General features: G+C 32.3%; 1 protein-coding gene across 4 annotated transcripts in view; it reads left to right on the plus strand.

Annotated features, from left to right (window-relative positions):
• Positions 1 to 21,657, plus strand: part of LOC126744130 (uncharacterized) — a 67,408-nt gene that overhangs the window by 12,748 nt on the left and 33,003 nt on the right. For all 4 annotated transcript variants that reach the window (XM_050451471.1, XM_050451472.1, XM_050451474.1 and 1 more), the window contains 12 exons: positions 5,469 to 5,627; positions 5,681 to 5,840; positions 10,774 to 10,954; positions 11,010 to 11,129; positions 11,185 to 11,297; positions 11,440 to 11,484; positions 11,545 to 11,616; positions 11,673 to 11,747; positions 16,518 to 16,679; positions 16,740 to 16,866; positions 17,052 to 17,248; positions 21,020 to 21,335. In XM_050451471.1, coding sequence (XP_050307428.1) covers positions 5,469 to 5,627; positions 5,681 to 5,840; positions 10,774 to 10,954; positions 11,010 to 11,129; positions 11,185 to 11,297; positions 11,440 to 11,484; positions 11,545 to 11,616; positions 11,673 to 11,747; positions 16,518 to 16,679; positions 16,740 to 16,866; positions 17,052 to 17,248; positions 21,020 to 21,335 — 1,727 coding nt within the window. The remainder of the gene's footprint in view (positions 1 to 5,468; positions 5,628 to 5,680; positions 5,841 to 10,773; positions 10,955 to 11,009; positions 11,130 to 11,184; positions 11,298 to 11,439; positions 11,485 to 11,544; positions 11,617 to 11,672; positions 11,748 to 16,517; positions 16,680 to 16,739; positions 16,867 to 17,051; positions 17,249 to 21,019; positions 21,336 to 21,657) is intronic.

The raw sequence follows: 21,657 nt of genomic DNA on the forward strand, positions 1-21,657 counted from the left end.
GCTGTTTTTGTTTAAATTTTTGTTAATATAAAGAGTCTTACACACATTGTGATATGGAAGAGTCATTTTGTCTTGCTACACCTGGTACAGGCCGAAAGAAATTGCGAAATCCATCAAACTGGAAGAAAGAAAAAGATAAAGTTCAAAGGTAATATTTTAAATAAATTTTTAATAGTTAGGTAAGTAGGTACTTAAAATATTTTTTTTATTGCAGAGATAAGCCTAAAACTCTACCTAGACACCCCAAATGTCATCACAAAAAAAGTACTTTTGCCTGTGAAAACTTGTCTATGCAAGATATTCGAAGATTTCATGAAAAATTCTATGAAAATACTACGAAAATTGCGCAAGATAACTTTATTCTTAAACATACAGAACCAAATGTTCCAAAAAGGCGCCGTCCAATAAAAGGAACTCGAAATAATTCCGTTTCGTTAAAATATTTTATTAAAACTAAAAGATGGCACTTTCCAGATTTGCAGTAAAGCCTATTTATCTATCTTGGACATTTCAGGATTTCGGGTGCAAAATATAGCTAAAAATTATTTGATAGGGATAGGATAAGTACAAAATATGCCGAAAGAAGAAATGTAAAAGGATTTATTTTAAAGTTAAAATGTGTTCAATCTCACTACACTAGGAATAAATCTCAACGGCAGTATATGCCAAGTGATCTATCCATAAGGCAGTTGTGGAAAATATACTGTGATGGAAACAGCAGATTGGCTGTAAAATATGACTTTTTCCGGGAAGTATTTACAAGGGATTTTAATATTGACCTCAAGAGTCCTGCCACCGATGCTTGCTCGGAATGTATAAGACTTAAAAGCTTAATAACTGCCCGAAACCAACAGGCAAAGCTAATATGCATGCTACGTGTTCATAATCTAAAAGCAAAGGCATTTTATGAAGCACTTAAAAAACCTGAGGAAAATACTTTAAAATTATCCTTCGACTGTCAAAAAAATATGGTGTTGCCCCGAGTCCCGGATCAATCAGCTTACTATTCCAGGCAGCTCTATCTATACAATTTCACAGTATGTGAAGGAAATTCCAATGTCAAACAGACTAAGGAAAGCATCACTTCATACACTTGGACAGAGAATGTGTGCGCTAAGGGCTCAAATGAAATATCTTCACTAGTTAATCATAAACTTTCTATGGTAGACTTTACTGATGTTACCTCAATCAAATTTTTTTGCGATGGGTGTCCTGGCCAGAACGTAACAATGATGGGTATGCTGATGTATTGGCTGTATCACTCTAACTCGACAGTGAATTAACTTATTGTGACATTTCCTGTGGTTGGTCACTCTTTTTTACTCGTGTATTCGGACGAATTGAAAAAAGAGTTAAAAAAAAGGAAGTTATAGTTCATCCTGATGAATATAGGAAATTTTTTTCCGAGTTTTCAACTGTGCTTGATATCGAAAAAGATTGTCAAATTTTTAACTGGAAAAAAGCTATAGAATCGGTTATAAAGCCACCTGGGCAGTGACATTTTAAGTTTGCTCTATGTAAAAGAATTTCAATTTTAAAGAAATGGAACTCAAAAGGAACTCAAGCAGTGTTCGTAAAGGGGGAAGTAAATTACAAAAATTTGAAAAAATGAAAAACCTTGGCTACCTTAAATTTGGAGCCTCTTCCTAAGGAATGTGCAGTAAAACCAGCCAAGCTTAAGGATGTGGATGCTTTATTAAAAAAACATGTTGGTTTAGAGTGGAGAAACATTGAAGAGGTCGATTTAACATTTTATAAAAAAGTAATTGACAACGCCATTGAATCACTTCATGATACAGAAGTTGAAGAAGAAGAAGAAGGAATGGAACCCATGGAAGAAGACGATGGACTAAGAATTAAATTTTTAAGTTTCATTTAAAAAAAAATATTTGTTTTAAAATTGTAAACTTTTACTTATTTAAAACTCCCTAAATTCTACAGATACTGAAACAAAACTTTTTAGTTCCATGGCGCGGTAGCAAAACTTGTTATATCCCTATTATTTTTGTCAATAACTACTTCTTTTAAACAAAAATGTACTACTTAGTAACAAATATTTAAATAAACAGTTGTCATAAATGTGTATTTTCATTTTAAACCACAAAAATTTTAGTTTTTACAAGAAATCCGAAGTTTTTCTCTTCTCCTGTAAAATTGGTTAGCACGGATCTAAAGAGTTTTGGAATTGGGCGTCTCAACTCTATCACATTATTAAATCTTAAAGAGCGGATTCTAGCTTGTTTAGTCACTTCTACTCTTAAATGAACCCCTAAATTATACACGCATTTATTAAATGTCTATAAGAAAAAATAAATAAATACTAATAGGTCCTCCTATACATATAATTATTACTACAATCCACTAAGAGTTGAACAATGAATTTTATAATGTGCAATATAAAACTGTAATTTTAGTCCAACCAGAAGAAAAAACTAACCATACGTTTTGATGAAACAACAACACATTCTTTATATTTTTTCAGAAAATTGAGATAGAATTAGAAATTTGAAAATAATTATAAAAAATATTATATAATAACACAGCTATAAACGAAAAACTTCACTAAAACAATGCAGTAGTATGTTGTGGCATAATTAACTTGTTTCTAACTATCAAAGCGTTGATGGGTCTCATCATATTAATTAAGATCTTAAATATGAAGGCAAGTTATGTGTGTCTAAAATTTTATAGTACAATAGAAATAAACATTAAACCTGAGTAAGACATGGGTCAAAGAGAGTTTAAAACATATAAAAATGTATAATAATAAATAAAACATATCATAAACAAATAAAAATACTGATTAGAAAAAAACAGCATTAGTGATTGAGGTAATAAAACATAAAACACAGACAATAGGTAGCCAAAAGGTAGGAAAAAGAAAACAAATACATTGAAATAGTATCAACAAATAGCTCTAGAAAAAACTTTTTAACAAGAGCAAGCCCTTTACTCTACTTCTAAATAGGATCATTCAGATCTTCTCTTTATCTCTGTGGGTAAATGATTAAATAGTTGACGACCATTGAAGACAATAGAGTGACGTACTTGGGAAGACCTAGATATATTTATTCATTTAATTTATATATTCAATTACAAACACATTAACAGGTAAATGTTAAAAAAAACACAAATTATATGTAATAAGCTTATAAATCAAACAAAAAAGCAAGAAAATAAAGTGCTACATATATTATCTAACTTATCCCCCTGTTCCTCTTATAACCTTATTTTTAAAACTATTACAAGACTCTCCCGTAAATAGATCATACGAACTATAGTGCGTATTATACAATTTTATTAGTTGGTCTGTTACCCCTCTAAATCCATAATTGGTTCGGTGAGATCGTTCATAGAAAAGGATCCTTTGACGTGTAACCCTATTTGGGACTTTTAATGATATCCTATTTAAAAGATAAGAAGTATCAGTAAACAAAAAATAGATTCTGGCATTATTTCTTCTAATTTTCAAAGTTTGCAGCCCAACTAGCTGACATTCAGTTTCGTAAGGAAACCTATGTTTATAAAGTAAAAATTTGCAAAACTTATTTTGAACTCTTTCTATACGATTAATATGTATGTTATAAAATGGTGACTAGACAATACAGTTGTATTCTAAAACACTACGAACTAAACTATTGTATAAACATTTTATGGTTTTAATATCACTGATTTGATCACAATGTCTCCTAATAAAACCTAGCATTCTAAAACCCTTCATCCTGATGTTATCAACATCAGCATTAAAAGTCAATTGATGGTCAAGAATAACGCCTAAATCATTAAAAGTGTCTACACTTTCCAGCAAACATCCGTCTAATGTATATGTAAATTTATAAGGAACTTTTTTCCGGTGAACGGAAAAATTTTTTACACACCATTGATTAAAATTATTTAAATCTAGTTGCACTAAACTATTGACTCTGGCGAAGACTGTTCTTCGCCAGAGTCAATAGTTCGAAAAAATTTTAGATCCTCAGCGTAAAAAAGACATTCACAGTGTTTAAAAACAGATACAGCTTCATTTATATATAAAAGGAACAAAATTGGCCCAAGATGTGATCCCTGAGGCACTCCAGAAGTCACTCGAATTTCCCTTGAAGTTGCTCCCCTTAGCTTGACTTGTTGAGTACGACTATTCAAATATGAATCGATCCACTTCAGATCCATGTACTCCCAATGCTTTAAGTTTCTTTATCAACAGACCATGGCATACACTGTCGAATGCTTTTTGTAAATCGGTGTAAACAACATCAATCTGATAGCCTTTTTCGATATTTTCACTTAAAAAATCCTGAAAAACCGCTAGGTTTGTCGCCGTTGATCTACTATTGTAAAAGCCATGTTGTTTCGGAGAAATATAGGATTTAAAGGTGTTAAATATTTCATCAGTCAAAATTGATTCAAATATTTTGGAGAAAACTGAAAGCAAAGAAACGCCCCTATAATTTCCAATCTCAGTTTTGCGTCCACTTTTAAAAATAGGGAACTGACAGCTTCCAATACGTGGGAAATGAAGATGTATCAAATGACCTCTGAAAAATTAACCGAAGAGGCTCAACCAACGCAGATGAACAGTTTTTGATAAACACTGGTGAGATTCCATCAGGTCCTGATCCTTTATTGGCATCCAGTGAGTTAAGTTTGTCCAGTATTTCTTCATTGGTAAAAATATGATGTGAAAGAACAGACACTAGAGTTTCTGGAACAGATGTAATGCATTTGTTAGAAAAATCCGAATAGCAGAATTCAAAATGGTCAGCAAAAGCCTCAGATACTTCCTCGGGAGTCTCCATAGTCATCCCCTTGTATTCCATAGATTTTGGTATTCCTTTTTATCTTTACGCAGGTTGTTAACATAGGACCAAAAATACTTCATATTATCTGGTATCATTTATTCTGTATTAGTGACAAAGAGAAGGTAACACAAATCCATGAGGTACTTTGTCTCTAATCTAACCGCAGAATAATTATCGTAGTCCCCTTGTAGACCTTTTATATTTTCTATGAAGCCTGTTCTTATAAGCAATTTTATATAGGAATAGACAAATTATAAGTTTGTCTTGTATTATTGAGTATTCAAGTTTTGAACTAACGTTCCCCTATATGTGTTGTATGAACGCAGATTTAAGATATTACCTACTTGCCAAAAACATACGTCGACGTAAATCTCTCAATATTCATATATCTTTTAGCCCTCTTTTGTATGCATTTCGCACTGACCGTAGACAATAGATAGTGATAGTAAATATGGTATTATCATAAAAGGTGTTTGTTAATCAATGAAATAGGTATTGAAAGCTACAGATTAGATACACACTTTTTCAAGCACTGTTTCTTGTCAATTAGATAGATTGACTTAGACTGTTATTAAGAAACTCTATTTAAAAAAAATGATGGTATATTTTGGAGTCAATGACATAAAGAAGACATTTGTAATTCTTTGATAATTACAAAGTTGTTTCCAGCAACCGCCGCTGACGCGACCTTCGCCCACACCAGAAGTAGAAAGTAGCTCAGCAATACCGGAAAGGGAAAGGCGCATAACGCAGTGCTACAGAAACTTAGTGCGTGAATATGAACTGTTGGTGCATAGATATCTACAGTTGTACAGACCTCCTACTATGGTAAGAGCCCCATTTTGATCATAAAATTATTAGTTTCAACTGGATATTTTCAGATTGACAGGGGCACAGACCCGATGGAACCGAGTTATTTAAACAGTGGCACCCAAACTGCTTCAAGTAATAATACTATTAACGAAGATCCATCGCAGCCTGGACCGAGTGGTCTGCAGAACTCCAGAAATGTGTTTTCGGATCCCATCAGAAACGATCCAGGTATATGTAATTTTTTTTTTTTAATAAAAATATATTCATGGTCTTAAATCAGATTATCTGACATTGAGGCCTTTGACTCTTTAAATATAACAAAGATAGCAATTTGTAAATTTTAATAACAAATCTTTAATTTTTTGTTTGTTTATTATGTGTGCAACTTTTTTCAAACAAGAGTCTGGTATAGACCAATAACAGAAGGTGGTATCTCTAATCTATACCAAAAGATGATTAACTTCAATTTTAATTTAAATAATGATAATAATTTCAATGGAAGTGGTATTTTGTGGGTGTATTGTAGTACAAGAGTTATGTAGGACAAACTGGGTATCTCAAAGAACGTATTAAGGATCACAAAAGAGCACCAGTTAAACATGTTAGGGAACTGGATCATTCTTTTCGATTTTAATCACATAAATATTCTGGACCAACAAAAATTCTTAATTAAACGCAACCTAAGCGAAATGCTATATATTAAAAAACATAATACTGTCAACTTTAGTCGCCACACTGAACCTAAACAAAATGACAAAAACCTAAGTTCTGCATACTCAAATCTAATTAATAAATTACCTACTTAAATACCGCAATAAAGCAAAAACACTCTATTCCTAAAATATTAACCATATTTATTCTATTTTACATAAACACATTTCTCTTCTGTAGTTTTTGCACTTAGTAGTAAACTTCTCTAGTCTGCCGGTTCGTTCCATTTTATATATTTTATCAGATTTTAATTGTAATCGGTCCTCTACGTAACCACCCTTTAATCTACGTTTTAATCCTTGTGATAAGTATTTTTTTAATTTGACGAGAGAGAACTACGATTTCTGTAAGTGTTTTTGAAAGTTTTATTTTCCTCCCCTTCTTGAAACTCTATGATATGCATATTGTCATTGTATGATAACTTCTATTTTTTTTAACAAAATATTTATGGAAAATAGAGGAAAAAAAACAAAAAATGTTCAACACCATTTCTTTCTATCTATTTTAGAGCCCTAAAGATTAATTAAATATAATTCGAAACGTTGGCGAGAAACAAATAGTTTTCTTTAACAATTGACCACACAAAATACCACTTCCGATACAAAATTTATGGTAACAAATTCACAAGAATAATAATTTTAATAACGATTTAAAATTCAAAATGCCAATTGACGTACTAACAAACTTCTTCTTCAGAAACATCATAATTATTAAATAAAAATCTTCCTCACAAGAAAGTAAGCTGGACTCAAAAACTGTAAAGATTTACATAATAGACTTAATTTTTTGATAAATTTGACTAAAAGAAATCCTAGTGCTACGCCAAACAGTACTTTAACAGAAGATTTAATGTAATACATAGAAAATCTATTAGATCTGCGAAATACAGAGCAAACGACAAATTTATATAAAAAATCTAGTAATTCTCAACAAGATATGTGGGAGCTTATCAATAACAAAACAACAACTGATACCTTTAACCCAAACTTAACCAAACTTGTTTATAGACTATTTAAATTCTAGTTCAATAAAAAACATACAATCTTTTAAGTTTCACTGTGTTAGGTTTAATGATGTGATAGAGCTATCTCAGCGATAAAAAGTAGTAGGAACTATATTATTAACATAAGAATTTTCAAAGCAATAAAAAATATAATGGTTCAATCTCTGACTGTAGTTCAGTAAATTTATCATATTATGGCAAAAAATTCGCGTAATCGATTAAAAAAAAAATTCAATCAAAAATTTAGAGCGGAACCCATAAACAAAAGATTCGACTTGGTGTTTTTATATTTAAACTGTTCCTACAAAGTGTACAGGGTGGTGCGATTTCGACTGTTTTAACAGAAAACTCGTATTTTCCGAACAGATTATATATTTTTATACAGGGTGTTTCATAAAGTTGATATTCCAAAAAAAATTTTCTTATGGAACACATATATTTTTTTTTATAAATTCTTAAAGCCCTTGAAATTCTCTTTTCAAAAATATATAACACCATATATCTCATTTTAGCTGTTTCCGATATTACATTATCATTTTTCCATTTTCCAAGTCTTTTAATTTTTATAGAAGTAGGCTTTGGTAAAATACAGCACATGTCAGCACAGCCACATAGAAAATTGTTTATTTCTCCTGTCAGTAACATATATGAATTTGCTGTATTTAGAGCTATATAGTGCTTAAATATGTAGAGAATTTTAAAAAAAATGTATGAAAATTACGAAAAAGTTGACATGTTAAAGTGCTATTTTCTGTCTAATGAAAATTCCGAGGCAGCCAGTGAATTATATTTAAATACCTTTCCTGAACGTCGTCAACCAGATAAAAGAATATTTCCAGTGTTAAAATTAAATCTTGTGAAGCACGGAAGTTTTAAAAAGCCAAGGCCCAAAACTTATGCTGTTGAAGCTGAAATTCAGGAACTTAATCTAATAGGTGAGGTCTTAGATCATCCTAACAAGTCTCATCGAGCAGTAGCAGAGGAAATAGGTGTTGAGAAAACCAGAGTTTTAAAAACGCTTAAAAAGCACAAATTTAAACCCTACAGAGTTAGGAAAGTTCATCACCTTCAGGATGGCGACTTTCAGAGAAGAATTGTATTTTGTGATTGGTATGTCAATAAGTGCAGATTGGACGAGAACTTTCATAATAACATTATTTGGACAGATGAAAGCCGAATAGATACTTCTGGAATATATAATAGGTATAATTCTTATTACTGGACTACAGAAAACCCACATGTTGTAGTACGCGCGAACACACAGGGACGGCTGGGCTTCAATATTTGGGTAGGAATTTTTCGAGGTAGATTTTTGGGTCTTCATTTTTTTAATGAAATTTTGACTGCCCAAGATCATGTAAATATTTTACAAACATATGTTGCACCATTTTTGGAAAATTTACCATTAGCGAGAGTTCGAAACACGTATTATCAGCAAGACGGTTGTCCTTTGCACAACGCACGAATTACGACTGATTTTTTAAATCAGGAATTTCGGAATCATTGGATTGGTACAAGGGCCTGCTAGGTCTGCTAACGCCGTTAGATTTTTTTTTATGGGGGAGATTGAAGGATTTAGTTATTAAAGGAAGATCTATCGAAACACGGGAACAGTTGCAAGTAGCCACTAGGCAAGCTTCTCGTGCTATTAGACCTCTTGAGCTTATAAACGCTTGTAAATCAGTTAGAAAAAGGTGTTTTTTATGTATTCGAGAAGGATGTGTTCAGTTTGAATACCTACTTTGAAAAAAATGGTTCTAGTTTGTAATATTAGTTTATAATTATTATTAAACTCTGTAAATATGCCTAGAAATGATTGTTAATTGCTTTGTTTTTTTATAATATGTCGAAAAATATTAAGTTTATAATCTAAGTGAATATGAATTTAAGAATTTATAAAAAAAAATGTGTTCCATAAAAAAAAAATTTTTGGAATATCAACTTTATGAAATACCCTGTATAAAAATATATAACATACAACAAATATTTATCATTAAAAAGTACTTTGAGAAAGTGTTTTCAGAAGTCAATTATCTTTAATAGCAAAAAAGTTATGGCTAATTACCGAAATCGACCAAATTCAAGAAACGCCCCCTAGCCGCCAAACAGTTTGACATAGTAAAATTTTGATAACTTTAAACAGTCGAAATCGCACCACCCTGTACAGTACAATAAACGTTCATGATTAGCGTTTGACGCTGAACATGGAACTTGTGACATTAATTTACGAGATTGTTAATTTAAAAAAATTGTATTTTCGTTGACTTGTGCCACCGCTTCTCGTAAACGACATCTTTCGATTCTACCCGTTGTTTTTGCAAAAATTCGATCAATAACATTATCAGAAACTAGTCAAGAAATTGAGATCTTGCGATTAACGGCGATTTTTATGGGTAGGTTTTTGTAACACGTACGGCACATTAGTAAAAAACATGAAGTTAAATTCTTCTTTTATTGTAAAAACATGTTCTGCTCGAAATGTTTGGTGGAAATTTTATTTATTCGATTATAAGATTTTTTTGCAATAGAATCGTATTTTTTTTCATTTCTGTGCCTAATTTTTATGGGATGACTGGTAGTAATTATCGTCCCATGTCTCTATTGACAATATTGTCAAAAGTTTATGAACGTGTTTTAAAAAATCAAATTAACCAACACTTCATTGTAGTAGATCTACTGTTGCTCCCAAAGTGCTGCTTTTTATTTGAGATTCAAAATCAAATCAAATATGCTTTATTTTCACATAAAACATAAAAATGTTGTTCACAAAGCCGACTTAAATATAGGGCAAACAAACGTACAATAAGAGAAACAAATATGAACACATAAAAAATAAATTGATCAGTAAAATTAAAATATCAGAATATATAAAATCACATAACAAAGGAGAATAAAAAACCTTTAAAATAGGAGTAACTAAAATTGGTCAACATTTGTATAGTAATAATTCATCATGCAGTACTGTAAAAACCACCTTAAATCAACTTTTTTTTAAATTTCGACATCAAATTCGTACAGATTCTTGTCAAATTGTCTTGAAATTGTCTATGGACTCTATCGTTTTAGCTTTTATTGCTTTTTCAGGGTTGTGCTTTTTAAAATTGGCACTATTTTTGATAACTTTAATTCTTTTGGAAGTTGGCCACTAGTTAGAGGACTTATTTGTTAAATCTTGGATATAGGTTTACAATGAATTTTTTATGTCATTTACTATATCACTGATGTCATTCTTACCAGTTTTCTTTAGATTAATACTTTGTTATACCTCTTCCTCTGAAAAATATTTTGTTTGCTAATTGATTTATATGATCCGAAATATCCTGGTCCTTATCGTAGATTTCACCATCCACCCCAATAATTTTGTGTACTTTTTTGTTTCTGTATTATTTGCTAAAATAAATGTATCCAGTTTTAGTCGTAACTTGTAACTGTTTAATGCTTTTGTAGGTCCATCTTCGAGCACTCAAACGGAGCCTTCAAGCTCTCATCAGTCGCAGCCACTCATAACTCCGAGTAGAATATTCACGGTGATAAGAAAACCGCCTAGTTCTATACAAAGTACTCAGACCACCGAGTCTAGGAAGCATAAAAGCGAAGTTGGCGAATCTAGCAGGACTAACGAGAAAAGGTTCGTTGGGGTTCCACAATCAGTACAGGCTTAACAATAAAAAATGGGTTTCTAGGTTTAAACGTAACGATAATGCACCTGCTTCTACGAGCGAGACTTCCCAGGAACCCAACCGATCAGAAGAGGGAGGAACCGGTAGTACTGAGGACAGAACTCTAGTTGTTAATTTAGAAAGGTTTGCGGTACTGGGGTGTTTTTATTATTAAATGTTAAGAATTCATTTTTTCCAGATTACCCACAGGGAGTAATACCGAAACTTCGTCCCAAGAAGAGCCTCAAAATTTAACCCGCTACAAACCAGAGAGAAAATTCAAGAGACGCTTTTCGGAAAATCTAAATTTAGGTATTTAAATAATCAAATTAATTCATATTAAATCAAAAGATACTGACTAACGTAAAAACACAAATTATACCGTTCTTTAAAGTTTAATTAATGGTAGCATCATTGACTTAAAGTTGTTTTATTACAATCGATATTACTGTAGTAGGTTCCCAGCGCGACAATACAAGGTACCCAAGGCCCCCTAGCGGTAAGTTTTTTAAATACCTTCCTTAAAACAGCACATGCAGTAACACAATCACGTTTTTAGAAATAAGCAATAGCCATAGCGAAAGAATGGCGATGTTAGCGTATATTAGAGCCAATTGGCGTTATCCGGGAGGTAATAATTAAAATAATTTACAAATTATTCTTCATTAATAAAATCGATAATGATAGATGCGAGAAATGCGGCTAGGTCTCGTCGTGACAATGCATCATTTGCCGGACAACCGGGGCCATCTGGAGGCAGACGTGAGTATTAATTAGCTTTAATAGATAATAGTCATACAGGGTAAACCATTGAAAACAGTTTAAAGCAAAATTTATTATTTGGAATGTGAAAGTACGAAGAAAAGCCGATGGCAGACTAAATATAAACAAATTATATCGAAAAACTTAATCTAAACATTCTTTGGGAGCCTAAATGATATAAGCAGCCTTCGACTGCCTAGAAGCACCAAAAACTTACTCCCAATTGCTTGGCAAAGATGATTTTGAGCACTTGAAATTAAAAAGAGAATTCCAGGCAGTTTGAGCAATTCTCTGGAAGAAATTAATGCTTTTAACTGCCTTAAGAGTAGCGCAAAATGCTACCCAATACTTTCAACTTTAAGGAAAATGGTTTTTAACTTCCGAAACCTAAAAAATATTCTATTAAAGTCCTTGTAAGGTAATAGGGCATTCAACTGCCTGGGCGTACCAAAAAATAACTTCATTTACTTAAAAACTGCATGCAACAGCCTGGAAACATTGATCGTAACTACTTAAAATTCAAGTAACTATCGCAGGTAGGAATTGTCCGTAAGATATCGAGGCTTTCATCTGCCTAGAAGTACCAGAAAATGACTCCCAATGCTTTCAACTGCCCGGAAAAACGACTTTAGCTTTTGAGATTTAAAGAAAATATTCCAAGGAACACGGAATTTATAATCATTTGCCTTGAAGACTTTAAAATTGCTTAAAAGTCTGGAAAAAAAAAGAAATGACTCTAAAAATTACGTTAAGTCCCTGGAACATATAATTCAATCCAAAGTCACTGCTATACTTTTCAATGCCTAGAATAAATCGAAAAATTACTTTAAAAGTTTGGAATAATAACTTTATTTGACTGTAAGATATATGTAAACCAGGAGGAAATTTCGAATCTCTTTAATTGTCTTGAGTAACTTAAAATTACTTTAAGTGTCAGGGAAAAAATTTTAAATGACTTCAAAAGATTGAGGGATTATATTGCCTGTCCGTACCAAAAAATTACTTCAATTAATTCAAAATTCCATCAAATACTTGGAAAAGTTGATTTTTGCTCCTTGAAATTTAGGTGAAACTTGTTTAAGTGATTTTTTGGAAGAAATTGAGACTTCAAACTGTCTGGAAGCACCGGAAAATCACTCCCAATAGTTTCAACTGCCTGGAAAATGACTAATAACTTCTGGGAGTTGAAAAAATATTCCAAGGAAGAAATTCCCTATAAGATATTACGGCATTCAAATGCCTGGACCTATCACAAAATCATATAACGTTTACTTTCGTTTTTTGGAATTAGAAAACCAAAATAGATTATATGTAGTTGCAGCTTCTTTAATAATGGTAAGAGATTGTTAACCAGCCTATGATATCCTTGGTAGAGATATTAGATTTCTATGTACAATACTCTTCGTTCCTCAAACAAAAAACCCTTCATTCTTGCAAAAGAACGACATTTACAGACTATTACAGGATATTCAAGCATTTAAATCGGGTCTTTATTGGTTTTTAGGGCAATTTTAAACAGTTTTTATTTATATCAGGCAGATAAGGTAGTTTAATATACCGTTTAAGGGATCTTTTAATGTGTTTCAGGAATATCACGATGAAACCTAGTACCATGAAAATATACAGTTATCATACAATTGGAAACTGTTCAACTGCCTGGATCTCTATCTTCTATGTACAGGGTGCAAATAAAGTATGTACAATAAATTTGACTTTGAGTGATTTGGAGACAAAAAGTTCAAATAAACATGTGTCCGTAACGGCTTTGTTTACAAGATACAGCGTGTCAGACTTAAATAAAAAATATTTTTTGGCGGTATAATTTATACTAGTAATAGGAAATAACTTCAACTGCCTGGAAGAAATTCTCTGTTTCTTTCGAAATTAGCTGGAAATACACAAAAGAAAACATTTATTTAATTGCCCAGTAGAGATTGGAGATAGAGTCCATAAAATGAGAGAATATGCCGGTGACGTCAGACTTCGCGCATCTAAGCTGGCTATCGTTAAGCGTAGAATTCTAGCAGATAGTTTATGACTAAACAATCAGTGCCGGGGGTGTATTGTGTTAAAATATTATTAAATAAATGGGGTTTAAAATACTGTTAAATAAATTTAAACTTTTCTTTGCTTTATTTATGCGTATGTGGATATAAGTGTTAGCTTTACATACATATATTACTTTAGATACTCAAAATAACGTTTACGATACGTGTTAAAGAAATACATATGTTTTTTTTTTATACTCATTATGAGACAAACATTATTTGATATTCATTAATGTATTCATCATTTAATATTATGTCCTTTGAAATACTTTTGTTTAAAAATCAGTTGAAATCTTAAAATATAAAAAAAAAATATTTAAAACAAAAATTAATTTTAAAATATGTTTTAAAACATCTATTTCTTTTCTTTCTTCAGCTATTAAAGATATTAAAAATAAAACTCCACATAAGGGTATATAAATTTTACTGCTCATAAAAACACTACATAATATTATTACGGTATATAATACATATTCATATTATTAAATTAGTCACTATCTGACAAAATGTCCACATTGCTGATAATTGATTCGTCGGAACTCGTTTCCAAATCTTCATCTGATGAGCCAGTGTTTACCGTAAATTTTAGGGAATCTAAAGTTTCATCAAAAAGATTATGATCTTTTATATATTTGTCTTCAATTTTGTCGACATGGTCACAAATGCTTCTCCAATCAACCACAGATACAGATACTGCAAATTTTTGCCTCGTCAAAGCTTCTACATCTGCTAACTTAAAAGTTGTGTTCCTGCTTGCTACCCAGTTTTTAACAGTGGCCCAGATTTTTTCAATGGGGTTCAATTCTGGGTGGTATGGAGGCAAACGCAAAGTTGAGTGTCCGTGACTTTCCATTAGTTCGTCAAGTTTGCACTTTATCGGATAAAATCTTTTATTTTGAAGAACTATTTCATAAAGTTCCCTTTTTGTCATTTTCTCGTCATGTTCTAAATTATGCTCCTTAAGCCAATCAATTATGAGTTGTTTCTTACTTCCTGAGGTAACATTCTTTTTTACTTGTACATTATGGTATGATGCATTGTCCAAAATTAAGACCGAATTTGGTGGCAAATTCGGAAGTAATTGGGTTTCCACCCATTTCATGAAATTTTCATGATTCATGTCGTCATGGTAATCGCCACTTTTAGAACCTGAAATGTTATAAGTAAGAAATTAATAAGCACAGAATATATATTTTTTATATCTTACCTGAGCCGAATATAAGTAGACCGTCTTTAACAAAACCATTTTTTCCTCCAGCATGAATGATTAATCGCTGTCCTTTTGAAATGGGTTTTCGTATACCGCTTAGGCTTTCGTCAAACCAACCTTTGTCAGAAGTATGACTACTGTGTATATAGGTTTCGTCAGTATACACTATATTTCTACCTCGATTTTTAAATTCGGTAATTTGTTTTAAGTATTTTATTCTCTTCAAACGTATGTCATATGATTCCATCAAGGCCTTTCTATTATCATCTGTCTTCTTCCATCTAAAAAACAATGTTTAGAAGTTAGAAATTTATATACATATTAACATCTAACAGGTACATATAATTTTAAAAAACTCATAACCCTAAAAATAAAATTCAAGATAAATAAAGAGACACAGGTAAAATTTTAAAAATGATATTCTAGTTAGGTTGAACATTAAGGAGAAGAATATAATAATATGTCCAATTAAGAGGAAAGAGTGGATTAACCAGGGTCATACCTTTTTTTATCTTACAGGTAACATGCTTATGCATCCTACAGGTGTGTATTTATAAATAAATAAAATTAAAAAAGGGTTTGTAACAGGTAGTCAGGAAATTGTAATAGCTATATTATGATTTGAATAACCATTCGTTCTTATTTTTACATGTTTTGAAAAAAAAAACAGACAATATGAATAAAATCAAAAAACTTCAAAAATAAAGTTAATGTAAATTAACTTTATTTTTTATTAATTTGCACTGTAAGATACCTTTTAAAAAAAAATACTACATTTTCTTACCTTTAATACGTTAGTAGTAACAAACACACACAAAATAATAGTTTTTAAATTAAAACACACCAAAATTGGAAGAAAAAAGTAGGTAAACACAAATTAAACTGAATTTACACGCACACTCTACACTCCCAACGCGTTCCCAAGTGCGACGACACTGACTTATTGCGAAACACCATCGAACTTCCAAGGGTACTGTGATGATGAATAAATCGGAGAGGTATAACTATTATAACGACTTTATCTTTTTCCTTGTGAAAGAGAGAGATGCATGTATTCACGGTCAAGTAAACCTAATCAGGGAAATATGGGGCCTCCCCTTTATTGATTTTTTGGTTTAAAGTGGGTTTGTGCGCATTTTACGTCACCGGCATATTCTCTCATTTTATGGACTCTAAGCTTGACTGCCTGGACTGAAAAATGAATTAAACCTCTTAAAAGTAGCTTTAGCGAAAACTGAAAATAGCTACGACTGTCTGGAATAAATAAAAACTGTTCCTCTCGAATAAAAGGATAAAAAAGTTTGTAATTAATTTTCCAATGGAGTTGATAGAGTGAATATCTCTAATCATTAATGATTTTATAAACTGACCGATTTAATCCTAACTGTTAACACTATGATGCAAAGTATAAATACTAACATGTGTATTTAAATGTGTCTATTACCTAACTTTAGGTGCTTTTTTCGATTAAAACAACTTATTATCAAATACCTTTAATATTGAAAATTGTAGGTCATAGGGAAGCCGCCTCGCGTGGAAATGCCGAACCAAACGCGCAGGACACCCCAATAGATTTAACGCAGCCAAGGATCGCGGAAAACGATCGACTAGATGACAACCAAAGAGCAGATGATTCAACTGTAACTTCCGGGAGTACGTCCGGTTTAAACGATGGTAAACCGGAAATTTTGAAAAAGTTTTTTTTTTTTAATAATAGGCACGTCGTTATTACAGGGCATCGTAGGCAATTAGTTGAAGAGGTACTCACGAATATAAGACGGATGGCCGAGGAGGTGGTTCGAAACAGAATATTACCGATTATTCGATCGATACCGCCCCCTGATAGACCGGAATTGATAAGGTAAATGTGAAAAGTGTTTATAAATGAATTGTTAAATATAGTATTTATATAAATATATAACCCAAAAAAGTCTTCGTGTAATATGAACTGTTTTATAAGAAATGATGTTCTTCCGTTTGGGCAATGGCATATAATATACCCCGCATACTTTAAATTATATAACTTTATTATTGTGTTACTTATAGATTGTTCGAGAATAGTCGCGAACACGTCCGAATGCGAATGCGACTGCAGCAAATGTGTCCGGTCTTTTTGCGTCGTCACTGTCGTCGCACTTTCCGGATCGAAAGTTCGACCGACAGCAGCAGCTCCGACAACGACCACGACGGTGCGAGACTGAACTTACGCCCGTCGGAATCGAATAACGCGAATACGGAGAGCGGTAAGTGTCTTGATTAATTCTACTTTTTCAAAATAATAAAAAGTACACGGATTTGGTTCGTATTTAAACATCCTGAGACGACGATATAAGGAATCCTATAATTATGCGACTTAACTTCTTCCTTTTGTTTGTTTTCTCCAGCCTTAAGCTGGAGTATTCCTTAGTATATAATTTAAATTGCTTATTTATCAGCCCTAAAATGAATAACTATATAATTTTTTTTTTATCAAACATTAGATCTTTTGTTAGATAAGAGTAAATAAAAATCAATGTATCTATAGTTTTATCATTTTTATTTCTCAAATATAAAATCCTCATAGATTTCGTCATTTCCAATTTTCATCAAAAAGATGTTTACAGTGTATGTGTAGGTCCTAAGGCCTGATGATGCCCTGATTATACAGGGCGAAACACGTGTAGCCAATAAAATTTGCTTATGAGACCGTGACTTTGTTTAAATTTTATTTCTATTAACATTTAACCCACACAAAAAACTAAATTATAAAATACTGTAACATGATTTGGCTAAAAAAACTCTAGCGTTTTTAAGAATATTAAAAAACATTTGTAATATGGAGATGAGTGCAGGGCCGTATCTAGGGGGGGGTTTTGGGGGTTCAAACCCCCCCCCCCCTTCCCCCCGAAAATCTTATAACGTAAAATAAAATTAAAACGACTGGTAACTATAACTCTTTTTTTTTAATTTACTTTTTAAAGTTTTAAAGGTGTCCAGGCTATAATTAGAGAAAAATATCCAGCAGCAATATATGTGCACTGTAGTGCTCATTCTTCAAATTTATCTCTTGCCCATTCCTGTAAGGTTCAGAGTATCAGAAATTGTATTGGAACAATAAAATCTATTGCAAATTTTATAAAAATATCAGCTATGCGCACTGAGATATTAAAAAATAAAATTAAAGAACATGTTCCAAATAGTAAATGGAGTAAGTTAACATCCATGTGTGAAACTCGGTGGGTGGAAAATCATGATGGACTAATTAGGTTTACTGAAGTTTTTAAACCCATTATTGAAACATTAGAAGAACTAAAACAAGTAAGAGACATCGAAACTTCTTCAAAAGCTTTGCAGTTCCTTCGAGCTATTATGACCAGTGAGTTTATTATCAGTATGTTAACAGCGTCCACTTAATTTGCTTTTACTCTACCGTTATGCAGAATTCTCCAGGCTGTGGATTTTGATCTATTTAGCGCTGTTGAGCATGTGAATACTGTTATTAGTCAGGTCAGGAATATGAGGCTGAATATAGACCAAGAATTCAAAAATATTTGTAAAAAAATCTGAAGCTATTATAAAGTCTATAGATGATGAAGAATGCATAAAAATACCTAGAATAGTTTCACGACAGCAGAATCGTTCTAATGCCATGGTAGCTACTGCAGAGGAATATTTTCGAATCACAGTTGCAATTCCTTTTTTTGATCAATTTATAGAAGAACTGATGAGAATCTGCAAGATTTGCAAATCACGAAAAATCACTTTCATTGTTATATTGTCTAATACCAAATATGTGCGAAGCACACATAGTAAAAATGGAAGACTTGTTACCATATGAGGAATTTTTGGACCTAGATACGTTATCTGCAGAACTACAGTTGTGGAAACAAAAATGGATTAAGCTGCCTCAAGCAGAAAGACCACAAAATGCTATTGATGCATTATCAGCATGTAATCCATCTTTGTTTCCCAATATTCATACTCTGTTGCAAATTCTAGCTACGTTACCTGTATCTACAGCCTCATCAGAACGATCATTTTCATCGCTAAGGCGTTTAAAAGGCTATTTGCGCAATTCAACTGGTCAGGAGCGGCTAACAGGACTATTGCCCTTTTAAGCGTGCATAGAAATATTATAATTAGTACCGCAGAGGTCTTAAATCGTTTTGCGAGGGAAAAGCAAAGAAATATTCAGTTGTTATTATAATTACTATTTTTAAAATTTTAACGTTGTTAAATGTGTTTTTTAGTTTAAACTGGTATCTTCTTTTAGTAAAACCTATTTATAAATTAAAGTTTTTTTTATCCCTAATATCTCAAATGTCACTGGTCTAACCCCCCCCCCCCCCCCCCCCCCCCCCCAAAATGTTGGTCCAGATACGGCCCTGGATGAGTGTAGAGCAAACATTGATAAATCACATATTGGTTATAGTTACTGCAGATATTCTTCTAAATCTATAGGGTTAATAATAAATGACTGGGCTGTTTGATTACTATATAAATAAGAATGACAATTTGTCAAAATAACTGCAGCATATACATGAGTCATTTTTTTTATAATCTAGAAACGCGTATTCAGCTATAACCTTTTCAAATCCCCACTTTATTCAAACCCTTATTCTTGCATTAAATTCCCTTTGTTCTGGATTCGGACCAGCTCGAAATGGGGTTAACAGCAACTCTTTTATTCCATATCCCTTAATACCATAAACAAGAAAGTTTTCACCATTGGGAAATCTTGTACTTTATTCCCTCTGGTTGTAAAGCTCAGATTCCCTAGATAAAATGGTAGAATCATTTTTCTCTCATAGGCGCCTTTTAAATTTACAATGATTCCATTTGGACAGGTAAGATCTTGAAATTTGACTCAATAATGTCCTTTATGTCCGGAGTAGTATGTCTCCTGATTTTCACCTCAACTACATAAGCCTCGAGTTGTCCCATCAATAAAAGCCCAACAATTGGGAATTGGTAAGCCTTTTATATTTATTGCCTTAGCATACAACTTAAATCGATCAAGATTCAACCATTCCAAATTTCTTAGATTAGACAGTTTTTGCCCAAAATTATAATATACATGATGTATCATATAATCAATTATTTTGGATAATGCTCGAGCTGATTTACAAAAGAAGGGTTCTAAATCACTTAGTCTGTTGGGATAGGCTAATCTCCTCAAAAGAATGCAAAGTCCATCTTGACCAAAACACTTATGTCCACTTTCAGATGTAAGTCTGAGTTCACAGACCAATCTGGGCATATCTGTCTTCTCAAACCGAAAATACAGTCTACATTCTATGTTGTTCGAATTAAACTTGCCGTAGGTATTGGCTTGGTTTATATTATTAATAGGTGGATTAATTATTTCTAAAAACAGGGCATCATTTAAGTCGCTGTCAGAGCTGGAGGATTCTAGGGCTGAAAAATCCTCAATCCTATTGCAACTTTAGGTATTTATCAATTTTTAAATAACGCTACCTAATTAAATTAGATTATTAATATTGTATACCAAATACTAATAAAATATCTATAGTTTGTTTAATATCAAATAAAAATGAGGTTAGAAAATTTAAGGAATAATCAACACAGAAGAATATAATGAAAACGAATTTCTTGGAAATAACGTTTAGCGGTAGATAGAATCATTAGATTAGCGGTAAACGTGTCACCTATTTCGTAAACACTTTTTGGGGAGCTGTCAAACAGCGGCTAAGATAACGTCTATGTCTATGTTAAGCGTTAAAATATATACATCTTCGAAAACTGTCTATTACTCGTCACTCATAACACATACCTTTACCGATACACAAATAACTAAGTAAAGACGTTATTCATGATGCAAAAAAAAAAGGTATAACCATTTGCCCTCATACATTCGAAATTTAAATAATTTATTTTAGATCATTCTTAATTTGGAGCACATAGTGTAATTTTATTAATATAGTGTAATGTTTAATATTACTTATAGCTTTGTCACTAAGATCTTATAATCTTTAGACAATAAAATATGTTTATTTTGAATTTGAATTAATAAGGGTCTTCGGGTCTAAACGACCCGGTGGTCCCACTACTGTCCTCGACCGGTTCACGTGCTGCAAGGAACTATACCGCGGAACTCGATCAGCTCATCACGACATTTCTGAACGAAATCGAACCGAACGAGGGCGAAAATTCGTCCGCCGAGAATCTTTCGCAATCGGGATCGTCAAGTGCACGAACCAGACCGAGTAGATACGGCGGCCATCCGTGGTCCGGGGGCGTTAGTCACCCACCGGGTCCCAGTATTGACAGTTTGATGAGCAGAGATGAACTGCGCACAGACAGAGAAGAAATAGGGAGTAGTTCTAGAAGGTAAGTTACTTACTACACCTTTTTTCAGCTCAAATTCAAAAACTAGCTGTATTATCATTAACAGAGTTTTTGACAAAGCAACAAATATCACAGAGTACAGAACGTCATTCTTGAGTATGAAAATAGGAATAATGTACATTGAAAATTCGACAACTTTAAAATACATAAAGGTTATCAATAATAAGACACACTAATTATATAAAAGAAAAGTAGATTATTAATTTTAGTTATATTAAAATATTCGTCCAATGCGTAACAAGCTTTTGAGACCAACATTTTCTTTAGAGCTTTCTTGAAACTAACAGAACAGTCTATTGATCTA

This window comes from Anthonomus grandis, chromosome 13 (assembly GCF_022605725.1).
Source record: "Anthonomus grandis grandis chromosome 13, icAntGran1.3, whole genome shotgun sequence".
NCBI lineage: Eukaryota > Metazoa > Arthropoda > Insecta > Coleoptera > Curculionidae > Anthonomus > Anthonomus grandis.